Below are 13,491 nucleotides of genomic sequence, written 5' to 3' on the forward strand. Positions count from 1 at the left end.
GGGGGGTCGGCCTCACTCAACCGGCTATTTGACCTCAGCGTAGAGGGGACAAAGAGCTTTTCCTCCTCTGGGATTAAACCAATATGACAAAACTAATTAAAACAAAAGTCGTTTCACCTCCTTATGGACTCCATGTCTGTGGACTGTTCCTCCTGCAAGTGCTTGTAGCTATGGCCGATCCCTCTGGGTCCATCGATGGAATGAGTTGTTATTTTGTGTTTTTCTCTAGAAGTAGGTGGTGTCCTGAAGTAATTATTCTCTCTCCGCTGTTGGGCAGGACTGAGTGAAAGGGAACTACTCCTGCAAACAGAAGGGAAAAAGCAATAAGGGCGATGAGGAGGTCAATATCATAGACATAATTTACATTTAAACAGCTCTCACTAATGATTTATTGTATGAGATGCTCCCCATCTCATGTTGATGATGATGATGAATATATTTATTAGATAGTTCAACAATGTATGACAGTATGTTCAACAATGTATGACAGTATGTAAAACAAGGCCTGTGGTGACACATCTACAAAGACATGCTTCACCTAACCACAGACAACTGATATGTCTTGCAGCTATTGGAATGGAAGCGATAGTCTTGAACTGTTTTCTGCAAGGCACATTTTCCTTTTCTTCTTCTTCTTGATTTTGACTCTTGCGATAAACTGAGTCAAGATGTCTAATCTTAATGCAATCGAATGATCTAATTCCCTTGAAATCATACAGTAAACAGAACAGGCCACTGAATATTTGGTAATTAATTGTTCACTCACTGGAATGCTGTGCAAAACGTATTCAGGTGCAATAATTTATTTTGTGTTGCCTGGTGCTTTGAAAAGTTGATGTGAATAAACCAGAATTTTATATATATATATATATATTTTAAATTAGGATTAACAGAAAACAATGTTTAAGCTCTATAGCACTGAAAAGCGGCTGCTTATTTGTATGATTCCTCCTGATTTGAAATTGTAAAGAGACACACTGTGACTGTAATCCAGTGCATTTGAATTGTTTAGGGCCCGTCTTTGCTGGACATAGTTCCCTGGATTTTGAGCATATTGATCACCTATAATAAAACAAATTCCTCTTAACCAAACCGATGTATTAGTCGTAATGAATTTAAGCTTCTACACTAAAATATCTACACAACAAAAGCTCCAAAAGGTTTGCATGCTATCATGCTAAATGCACATTAGCCTTGTCTTCCAAGCATTCATGGCTCTGTGTCTAAACGCAGCCTAAAAGTGTCGCTTCTGCTCTTTATCTCCAGCTGCTGAATCAATGTGCACAGCGACAAAGCCAATGCTACACAGGTAGCCTTTCGCAGTAATATTGATGGACCGTATTGACGTGCTTTTATGGGGCATTTCTCCTGATAGTTCACAATGTGGTCCAGTTTTTCTGGTCAATAGCTGAAAGCATCTCAACATCATCCATCGAAGTCTCATTCCTCCGCCTGCCTCCTCTGATGATTGACTGTCAGCTGCCCTCTGTGAAGCACCTGCCCGCCACTGAGGGAGAATACGGAGTCAGGATGATGTGGCAAAGTCCCCGAAGCCACACATGACAATCTATAGGATACACGTTGCTCTGTGACACATCGCTGGCCCATTAAATACAGACTGACTGCTGCGTCGGTGCAGTTCGTCATCACAGACAAACCTTTCCACCTTTACCCCTTCAACCAGCACCGCCTGCTTTCACTTGCAATTAAACCTTTCTAAACATAGCAACGTAATGTGACTTGAGATCACCGTGAGTTTGCTCAGGGAAATAAAGATCTTCTTGCACGTCGGCAGTCTTTTATTGCAAAAACTGCATGCACCCATATAATCAAAGACATTTTTTTTTAGCTTTTCTGTAAACATCCCAGCAAGGGACACGGCAGGATGCTCTACACGCTCCTCCCTGTGTTCTTCTGAGCATTTTTGAAATGGCTGCATTTGATACTGACTGCTGTAATCACAAAGCACAGCCGCTTCTGAGATCCCTTGGAGCCAAACGTTAATTTAGTTGAATCTTCTGTCAATTGAACGAGGTAAATGGAAGAGGACGTTTGTTGAATCAATGTTTAACTCCGTGCATTAACATTCACATCTCCTCAGAGGACGTCTCCTGTTGCTTATATGCTCTTCCCCATCAGTGAGCCAGCGGCCTTTTCGGAATCTGCATAACTAGACATCTATTCAGTCTGAATAATTTACTGCGGCATGTCATGTAAATTAAAGTCAACTATTGCACTTCCCAACAATAAAGATAGACTTTATAACACCAATAATAGTCATATGCTTACTCAGCATATAATCACCATAAATCTGTCTAACAACTGTTCCGTGTATTTTTTTTACGGACTATATATGCTCACATTGCAGGATGATTACATTTTTCGCTCGGCTGTCTCTCGTTGCGGACAAAGTGAAATACACAAAACCTGGGCTGGAAATAAAAAGGGTATCGCTTTTTCACCTGAAGCGTTTTCCTTTCGACAGCGCTCTGCCGAGAAGAGGAGGGGCAGCTACGGATGCGCCTGGCGCCATGCTGTCGTCCTTTGCAGATGATCCATGGGAACTGCAGCGCTGCAAGATATAGGTAAGGGCAGTGCATATGGTAAAGCACGGTAATTGCGACTTCGGGATGTACTCTCACGCGATGAAGAGTCAGTTTAGCTCGGATTAATTTGCTGTAACGATCCAAATCAAAAGCCAGACGTACAGGTACGAGTCATTATTTTAAGTAAAAAAGGAAATAAGCACAAGACCCCACTCAAGTTGAGAATGTTCTCTAACTGACTTAAAGTTCATTTAATTACACTTCACATTTTAGACTGCAGATTAAGAGGGAACACTTTGCGAATAAACTCAACCATGGCCCTCAAAGCACTAAAGAATGAATCCCACAAAAGATTACATTAATGGTTTCTAAAAAAAGAAAAGAAAAAGAAACCCCTTTTTATTCTTATCAAAATGAACGCCATTATCTCACAGAGCCGGAGCTCTGTCATGAGATAATTTTGCATTTCCACTTCCAGTACTTCCTGCTCTGCCCTGTCTGCCTCTCTGATTGCAAACCATTAAAGCAATTGCATGTGGCTCAGTCTTCGAGCTGGTTCAGGACTCTCATACCCGATAAGACACTTTTTTTCCTCCCTTACACCCCTGACTCCCAGAGGGAGCTGTTACTGCTGCTCAATAGCTGTGCAAGAAAACAGTATCATTTTCGCCTCCCTCTCATGTCACCTGCGGGTGCAGCAATTGCTGTAGCAAACTCTCCTGGAGGATGATATCAATGTCAGGGGATAAAATAAATAACTTGTGGCAGACAATGGCAGACCTGCATGGTGTAACCCATCTCACTTGTTCCCTCCCATTGCTCTCTTTTTTTTAACCTTGTTTTATACTACTTCTGAAAGCCTTGGATAAACACAATGCAACTTGGATTTAAGTCAAGGAGAGGCAAAGGGAAATCTCAGGAGCCTGATGGAATAATAGGAAATTCTACAACAAGAAGAGATGAGATACGATGCAAAAGGACTAGCCTGTCCTTTTGCTAATCATCAAGATTCAAGATTCAATCATGGAAACACAAACAGATTCACGCTCCCTCTATTTTCTGTTAAGATTGATTAATTCCATGAAGATACTTTGCCTTCTGCTTTTTTAAAAATATAAGCTATTTTCTAAAATATAACTTTAAGAGACCACACCATGCGAGTGCACTTTAGACACTTGAATGAATGAAGGAATTAGTTACTTCAGTACACGAAGTAACGTGTACTGAAGTAACGCGACCCGGCCCCGGATAAGCGGAAGAAAATGGATGGATGGATGAGTACATCCAACAGCATAATCATAAAAAAAACAAAAAAACAACAACCTTTCTATCCCGACTTGGTACATTTGGAGAAAATATTTGTGTGAAAAAGAAAGAAGCACAGTTAATATTCTGACTTTAGAGGATTGTGAAATATGCAAACATGTGAAACTCTAAATATTCTGAGATCATGTTTCTGTGGATTTTGGTATGCAGGGCTCTATACTGTGGGCCGTAGCATTCACCATCCTCATTAAGTATTAATGCAGTATGCTTACCGGTAGCTTTGCTCCACCGCTGCGGGTGACTCAGTCTCCTCTTAGACTCAGGCTAGACTAGCTATTTACCTCCACACCGGCTTCCGTCTGATGGGAACATAGTTTCTGTGTCTAGTTGCCCCAGTCTGTGTGCCACTAGTCCTTCATGCAGCTGTATGCATGTTGCTGTGCAGGCTGGCATGAGCATGGGAGCCATCTCTCTTTATTTGAACTGTAATTCTATTGCAAGAGGCAGAAGGGGTCATTCAACTATCTTTTTTTTGTTGCTTTCCCCTTTTAAACACTTTTGTAAAAAGTCACACTATCACGTGACTTCTAATGCATTGAGTTGCTGGAGTGTGTGAACTTAATACACCCATTAAATCTCAGGACTACAGATGGAGGGCGCATATGTGCAACATTTCCAGATGTGCAAATATGCATAGATTGGCAATATGACCCCCTGAACAGATTTGGGTAGAAAGGCAGTATGAATCAGAAAAGATGCACAGGTTCTAGACTTGAAGGAGGCGACATGCTTAGGAGGTTACAGACACTGGAGTGGTGCAGCAGGAAGTGATGCATCATGGTACAGAAGACACTGACCAAAATATGCTTGAGTTTCATCATGCCCATCTGCACCTGTCTCAACAGAGCCATTCCTTTGTTTCCAGCTCACTGTGCTCATAGTCCACTTTACTGCCTCAAACTCTCACAGTGGAAAACACGGAGCCTTGCGTATTATTAACCCCCCCCCCCCCCCCCCACAGATTGGCTCTTACTTCTGCAGCACTTTGCTTCTTTTCCAATTTGAATTTATCCTTGAAAGAAAACACGTGGAATTTGCATGAACACACCACCCACAGCAGCACATATCTTCTCCCTGGATGGTTGCAAGCTGAGGGAGTGGGTGGAGAGAAACATTGGTCTGGGGTCGCTGTGTTAAATCTGTGGAAATATAGGTTTCACTTGTTTATCTTTCCCTGCTTGTTTGGCTCATGCCCCCTGCTGTGAGCTCATAGCTACAGATCTTCTACATCCCACCTCGTATTTTCTTCACACTAGTGCTACTGTAGCTTGTGTTGCAGTGTTAGTCTTTAGTTTTTGTCGTGCCTTCCTCCTGGTTTCATCCCCGGGTCCGGCTCTGGGCATTTTGTGCATGGTACTTAGGTTTCACTTGCATTAATAGGACTCGTATGTTCCTGTCACCATTTTCCTACAGTCATTGTGTAATCCGATAGCTGTGGGATGTTGGGCCTCCTTCCAATTGAACAAAAAAGTTGTTTCCGGTGTGATGCGAGCTGCTGAAATCATGTGCTGCCTGCGCCCATATCCCGTCTTCACAGCTACAAAATTCATACCAGATGTTGTGCAACTTCTGAGCTGTCAGACGTGCACACACATAATGTCCGACAACACTCTCAAAAAGCTTTCAGATTGCTCCAACTGCATTTCCGTGGGTGGGGTTTGCTTGAGGGGTGTTTGTTTCCGTGTGTGACACCAGCCACTGTTACATTATTAAAGAGCCTCAGTGAGGGCTACATTTGGCAAAGTAGCCAAAGCAGGGATAACAGCACAAGGCTGATTCTGAATTTCAACAACAAAATAGAAATGTTGTCTTTTTTTTTTTGCAACTGCTAATTATGCTCGCTACCTACCATTTCATTTTTTTGCAAGCCGATGTCAGTGAGAACCATACAACTTGCAGAGGATGCGAAGGATATATTCATTATCTTGCAATGTGGGGGTCTGACTTTGGGTCAGCAACAAATGGCAAATAAATATATCATGTAGCTATTTTTCAGGTAAGTGCTAATACATTAGGCCCACTTTCACCTTTACAGGCACACATTAGTCTATAATTACCTGGTGGCTCCGTGGAGGGATCAGCCGCATCAGTGTCATCTAATTCCCAATGCCTGGGTCAGTTCTCTCTCCTGCCGCGCTGCGGTCGCTTTTAATTTATTTTAAGCGCCTTGTTTGTTGTAATGTTTACCCCATGCTGCTTTAGCTTTACTTCTTTCTCTTAATAGCTGCTCAAATTAGACTTCTTTCACCATTAGCTCATGACATTTCTTTCCAAAATGTCTTGGGGTGTCTTTCAACTCACTCAGTCAACACACACTTTTATTTTTATTGCTAGAGGATTGCATTTTGAATATGTTTAGGCTCTGCTCCCCACAACAAATACAGTTGCAGCATTTTTCGCCGTGAAAATAATTAAATCAAGGATGAATGGTATTTGAGAGGGTATTGTTGCTGTGCTTGCATGCTGGGTTCAGGGTTTGTGACATGCTACATATTACAATTTCCAATTTCACAGGAATCTGTCACTGCGGAAATGACAATTCGATTTCCCCCTCTACGATACATGATTTATTTATTTTAAACAATAGCACCACTTTCTCTCAGCCCATGTCTGATTTGAGAGTGAATAGAAACCTTCAGCCACTCGAAAAATTATAAACATCATACATCATACATCATGTTTCTAAAGAAGTATCGCACATAAAAAGATGAATCTCATCAAGATGCGGACTAAAATGTGAATCAGAAATACATCAACCTTTTGGAACTGAAGGCTGCTCTGAAGCTTGGGAGCGGATTTGCACATGAGACCGGAGGCGTTGACGCTGCAGTCTCTCAGGCTGCGGCTATCGGAGAAATGAGCTTGGAGTTTTTCCCTGTGTCTTCTGTGGATGAAAAGGATAGAGGAGTTAAAGAGGTGGATTTGATCGTAACTAGAAAAAATAGGGTGCACCAGAATTAAAATGGATTTGTTTACAAGACAAAAGACAATATTCCAAGGGTACAATCTGAAATGCCAGCAGTACATCCTGCCTTCTGCCCAGTGAGACTCATTTTCTGCAACCCACTTGATCATCTTTTATACATATACTTAAAAAAATAATAAAAGACAGGCGAGGACTTTTGATTTGTCTTATGGTGAATCAACTAAATCTGTTAACATTTGTCAGACTTCAATGTATGAGCATCTTGAAAAGGCCAAAGTGACAATTAAATAATGGTCAAATGCAACTCAACAATGTAATTTCTTTTTTCCCCCAGAGCTATAACGGATTAAATGATGAACGAATCAGGGCAGATGTTTCAAATAACTGAATATTTAGCCAAGAGAATGGAGCAGGAAACATCCATTATAGTCTTTTCTGATAATTTGTTCTTTTTTTTCTCTTTTGCCAGAATATTAATGACTATAAGGACAACAAAACAAACAATTATTAAAGATAAATTGAATGTGATTTTTTCCCCCCAGCGGTTTTCCACCTGATAAGGCTTTGGTTTTACATATTATGGTAGATCATGCATTATTGGAAATATAGTCAGTATATTTGATTATCCTCCTCTTTGCTGGAAACCCTGCGAAACCCCATCAAATTATCCTGAGGGTCCTTGGGGCCCACTTTAAAAACCAGTGGATTAGATGATGTACAACCATATGTTCCAGTAACTGCTCCACAAACAAGTGTCCCACTGACAGAGCTGGTTAGGTGTTGATGCATCCTTTTTATTGCACTGCTTTTTAAATTGCATGAAATTTCCTCCCACACAGGAAAATTGCTTTCCCATCTTTATTCCATCTTGTTTGTTTCCTTTTGGATTAAACATTGATTGGATACAAAAATTGATTATGTAGACTTGTGGATTAAATGTTTCATTCAGCATTAAAATTTTAATTTTTAAATACTAATATAATAATATAGCATAATTAACTAGACACTTCTAAAAATGTAATTCAAAGGAATATAACAATAAAGCAACAAAAAAAAAGAAGCTCTGTATATATTTCAAACACTAACGAAGGATGTCTGCACGTTTGCTTAATTCCACTCATTGCCAGAAGGGGGAGACATACGTCATGCTCTGTAGGTTTAAGTATTAGCAGTAACAATCTATTTTAGCCACAATGTCAAACAGATTAAATTTAAGAGGAACCATTCAGGTTGGATCACATACGCTCATTTGTTGAGCCGAGACGCTGCAGTCATGCTGGGTGCTGCACAAATAAAAGCTATTTTTGTTTATCAGGGCCAATTCAATCAACACATCCTACATTAACTCCCCCTCTGTGCTCTTCCATTACTTATCTACGTCTGTATTCCTTCTTTTCTTCCACCCTCCAGCGAGAACTGACTTCGGCAGGTTGCTTTGCCCACTTCCAGTTGCTTGCATGAGGCTAATGTTTTTAAACTCGGGACTCATCTTTGTTTCCTTTTTCTTTTTTTCCATAAAGCATTTTGTGAGAGCGCTTGCTGACTAAGACCATTTTATAAATAAATCTTACATGAGTGTCTGTCTCTCATGGATCCTGCACAATTTCAAATTTCATACCCTGCAAAAACAAAAAACATCCTCTAGCTGACTCACACTTAGAAATTCATTGGGCTCCATGCCATGATAGTAAAGTGCTCTTTCTGCACAGCCGGGGGCATATTCTAATGTAGTGTTGGCTGGCATCACTCACTTGTTACGGCGGTAAAGAGCCATACATGCCACTCCAAGAAGACCGATCCCTGAGGCGATGCTGAAGATGGACAGCATCTGCCTCTGGTAGGTGTCACCGCTCTCTGTGGAGAACAGGAAGACAGTTCGGGCAAATGAAACGCAACCGTGGACGCAAACGACATGAATAAGAAGAAGACATGCATCAGGTATGAACACGCTAAACTAACACAAAGGGTGGACGGATGGACACACACAAATCCACACAGACATGGGCCCACAATCTGCATTAGCATAACAGCATGTGGCTGTCAGTGCTTGAACTGGAATGGGGGATGTGGCAGACTCAGGCAGGGCTCGGTGACATGTGCTCACTGAAGTGTGATAATCATTTCGTTCAGACAAACCCAACAGGGCATTCTGATGGACCCATGCACAGCAGGAGCCACACTGAATGTGCATTTGTCTGTCGTGTATGTGGGCCAGGATGCAAGGACTGATGGCGACAGGGAATTAGCAGCAAATGAATGCACCCGGAGCTTCTTGTCAGACCCCTGCACATCAGCGGTGGAGGCTTAAGGTCGCAAGCAGCTGGGACAAGTAGCGGTTGATCCTTGAAGATATCCGTCTGACTGAGCAGCTGGACTGTAAAGCTGCACTGCTTACCCCCGGTGTGTGGCGTGAGGGGGGGGGGGTGGTGACGCTGGTGCATGTGTGGGAATCCCACCAAATCATATGACGATCAGAGCGACCACACAAACCGTGCACTGCGTGATGTGCGGAGTAATCTGCGGCCATCTTCTGTTGAGAGTTACGAAGAAGCTCTTCTATCATTGACAACGCCTGTGACATCTCTCAATCACTCAACCCCCCCACCCCCACCCTGCCGAGTATGTTCTTGTCATCTTGCAAGGGTTAAGCGCAGCAACAGATCACAGCATGACCTTGAGGGCCTTTCTGAGGCTTTGGATGCTGTCACCTGAGAACTGTCCCAGGATGTCTTCATTGTCTGTGCCTGCCTACCAGGTTTAACAACTCGGTCCGTGTCTTGTACGCACTGCAGCTTAGATTAGTATTTTTTTTGTTTGTATTACCTGGCTTTAAGAATTACATCACATATTGAAATCAAGTAAAAACCAAACTTCTGATGCTGGATTCACACATTCCTGGCTCAGTCTATAATTTGTCACCAAACACATCAATCACTGGAAAATTTGCGACGCAACAAACCCCTTGTGCTCTTTTACCATCTGTGAAATGACACCTCTCGTGTCTGAATCACTGACTGAGCACGACCCGAGGGAAGCCTCAGCCCCTTTTTGGTCAAAAGCAGACATTTCCATTCAGTCTGAACATGAGAACAGCTGTCTACAAAGCTCTGCTCAATACCAACAACATGCAGTGTGTTTATAAAAACCATTACATGCCTTTTGTGGCTGATGCCTGCAAGGCATTCTTGAAATTAGATGCAAGAGCCGGACAAACCGAACAAGCTTCGGTGACACTGTCTCAGTCTTGTCATATTAACACGAGGAATAAAACAATCCCACATGGCAAGCTACGCAACGGCAACCTCGCCGCAGAGAACTAGAAATAAACGCTGTGATGAAGACCATGCTAAAGTAACCATGACAAAATGGAGCATTCAGCCTGAAATGCATCAGGGCAAAGCGGCGGGACACGCAGCGCTTCGGCTGACGAGCCGGAGAATGCAAGAATTGGAAAAGACAAGATCATATTTAGAGCACTCAATCCCACTTCAAACAGCTTTGTTCTAGCCTGACTGAATGTCTCAGACGCTCACTGTCACACATTGGACTTATATAACAACTATCAAAAGATTCATTGCAAATCAGAAGAGGAAGCCATAATGGGATGCAATGAATAAGCAGTGCTTACCTCCAAGCCCCCAAAACACTATCTGCACTTCTGTCTGTCATCTCCTATCAATCGATCAAGCCCGTTCTCATTTCCTTTGATGCATCCGCCCACCTGCAGTAGCATTCGGAACTAATTTGGTCCCCAGATTGAAATCAGTGAACTGAGGAATGCTTGTGGTTGCAGCGTGGGCTTCTCTCTCTCTTTCCGCCGTAAGGGTGCGATGTGACGGTGGCGTGCACCATCTTAATGGGAAACTTTGCAGCATGCAAAAGCGTTGATTTTTATGCACGTACAAAATGGAGGTAGAATGGGAGGAAATGATGGCAGAGAGAAAATGAGAACGGTTACAAATGTGGTGGAGCATGTGCTTGACGACGGAGTATTCCTCTGGACGAAGAACAGTATGTCATTAGTTCAGAGTCGTTCATTTACATCAAGGGTTAATCTAGAATAGACTTGATCGCTTCTTAGCAAGTCAGATGTACCTCAAAACAATGCAAAAAAAAAGAATTCTTACGTTTCAAAGTGGCAGAAGCTGCAGCGAAACGAAATGCATGATAATGTCGAAGCCAAGTATTCGTACATTCACATGGACTGTCTTCATTTCTCTGTCCTCATTACATCACTCCTCTAAAAGTACTGTTCTTCATGCAGACAGAATACACCCTATTCACCGCCAACGATGTTTCCATGGCGACTGGCCTGTGTTAATATTTTCCAAGGTGAGCGGCCTTGTCGTGCTCGATCGTAGCGTTTGGTGCGGGGCGTCTCACAGATGCGATATGAGAGACACACGGTCAATAAGAAATTGTCTTACCCATGAACTCTATCCCAAGTTCATCTGCTGCTCCGTTCACAAGAGGGTGGCATGGGAAAAGAGAGGGGGGGGGGGTTGGTCAAAAGAAATAACAGGTGGGATAATGGGAGAGACAGAAAGAGAGAGGAGGGCACAACAGTTAAAACATAATGGACCTCTATCTTACTCAGGATTCACCTTAAGGAGACACACATGCTGTAACTAGACCATAAAGTTGGGTTTGACAGCTCCCTCTGATGTGGCCCGCTCCCCCTGGTGCACCAGGTAATGAGCCAGTCAGCCCTGCATGCTTGCTATGCTTTTCTGCACACTCTGAATGCACACAGCCCCTGCAGTGGCTTTGTATGGAGACAGCAAGCAACAAAGATACGGAGGCTGAGAGGATTAGAGGGAGGATCATGAAAATAAAAGTTTAAAATGACATATCACATAGCTTTATGTCACTGGCTTGGCTTTGCACAGGCCTTTTATATTGATTCGAGCCTTGGGCATTGCTGTAATTGTTCTCCTCTGTCTCCGAGCGCGGCTATTCAATATTCACAAGCTGCTTGCTTTAAGATGTGCCAGATGCATGCACAGCCATTGGCATACTCTCTTGTCTGTACGTCTTTGTCTCTCGCGCGCACGCATTGACATACACCCGCCGTCTTTCTGTCTCGCACACGCAAGCAGACACACGTATAGCCTTTCGTCATGCAAGTTAAGTCCTCCCGACCAATCCCGGCTCTGGGGAGACGGATCAAAAGAAGCACTCGTGTTCGTTCCATCCTGACAGTGCCCCTTTTTCATGTCACTGTAATGTAATCTCATTTAAATTAAAATGAAACCCTCACTAGTAATTGCTTTTCTGACAGAGGTGGTCTGAGTTTTAAATAGAACCGGGCCTGCCAAGCTCTTGACAGAATATTTGTGAGCACGCACAAAACAACAACTAACCAAAAAAAACAAAAAAAGCTGTCCCTAGTTGCATGTTGATTGTTCCATGAGGTGAGAATCACACCCTATTAAAGGTGTGAATTGGGGGGGGGGTCAGGTCTGATCTGAATGATCAAAATTACAAATTTACTTTTCAAAGTTCTGATATTTGGTGAAAGTTTCATCGAGCATTTAGACCTGCAAATGTTAAGATAATTACCTAAAAAGTCTTTACTTTGCTTCCTGCCTGATGAGACAAGGAGATTTTCACAATTACAGGAACCCCATGAGTTGAGATAAGAGGAGGGTAATTAGAAAAAAAACCCTGAATAATCAATTGACTAATTAATTCATTGTTTATGTTCAAAGAGGAAGCTGGAGTTAGTTAGTTAACATTCAATTTGAGATAAAGCTCTCTGCGAGTCATGACAAACATTATTTGGACCGATTGCAATTTGTATCTTGACAGGTTCGCGGCGGCGGCATGGAAAATTAATATGATTGAGAAAAAAAAATCCACGATGATTTATATTCATTATTGCTTCTTCATTGGTCATCAGCATGGTGACACCTCACACACTAGAGATTAATACAGCTGAGCCAATCAGCAATGACCGGTGGACGTTATGCCTTCTGGCATTAGGTGGCAAGACCAAAAGAAATGAATGAATGCCACGTCTGATCCTGATGTTGCCTGATCTGCATTGTCGAGCCGACCTTTCCCCGGTGATTGCCCGTGGCAGTCGCCAGCACTTTTCAACTCCAAATCGCCTTGGCTGTCACATCCAGTGCAGATGATGTCATTACAACGCCGATACACATCCCATCCTCAGGAACCGCTGTGCTTAGTGACATTCGCCAATCATAATATGAGCAGGCATCCCAATCCTTCCCACTGGCAACACAGCGCACCGTGGGGACCTGTTTACGGGAGCCTCGAGGAAGCTTGCAGAATACCTGTGCTTTGTGTCAGATGCTCTTGGCCCGAATAAGAGGCAGAAATCTTGTGCGGGTGAGAGAGACAATGGCGGGAGTGAATCAAATCCTTAATCCCCTCCTTTACTCGGGTGAGCAGGGACCTGGGGAGCCAATGTGCCTGTGTGTGCGTGTGTGTGTGTGTGTGTGTGTTCTTGGAACAGATACACAACATAACTACTTTATTTAAGCCTAATACCTACTGGAGATAAAATTCCTCTATTCTTTATTCTTTTGAAATCAGCTGGGTAAAACCAACGTACTCGCCTTCAATCTTCAATCTTCCTCCAAATATTTTCCCTGTTTTCTCAAATTGTACAGGCGACTCCGCTGAATTCCATTAAAGGGGTGAATGAAACTCTCACACAGTTAAAGC

At 42.8% G+C, this 13,491-nt stretch overlaps 1 protein-coding gene across 1 annotated transcript in view; it reads right to left on the minus strand.

Annotated features, from left to right (window-relative positions):
• Nucleotides 1-113: 113 nt before the first annotated feature.
• nrg3b (neuregulin 3b) overlaps nt 114-13,491 on the minus strand; it is a 129,193-nt gene continuing 115,815 nt past the window's right edge. The window contains exons 4-8 of the mRNA XM_068754760.1: nt 11,226-11,252; nt 8,550-8,652; nt 6,630-6,756; nt 2,463-2,572; nt 114-300 (exon numbers count right to left, since the gene is read on the minus strand). Coding sequence (XP_068610861.1) covers nt 114-300; nt 2,463-2,572; nt 6,630-6,756; nt 8,550-8,652; nt 11,226-11,252 — 554 coding nt within the window. The remainder of the gene's footprint in view (nt 301-2,462; nt 2,573-6,629; nt 6,757-8,549; nt 8,653-11,225; nt 11,253-13,491) is intronic.

The sequence above is a fragment of the Brachionichthys hirsutus genome, chromosome 21, assembly GCF_040956055.1.
Source record: "Brachionichthys hirsutus isolate HB-005 chromosome 21, CSIRO-AGI_Bhir_v1, whole genome shotgun sequence".
Classification (NCBI taxonomy): domain Eukaryota; kingdom Metazoa; phylum Chordata; class Actinopteri; order Lophiiformes; family Brachionichthyidae; genus Brachionichthys; species Brachionichthys hirsutus.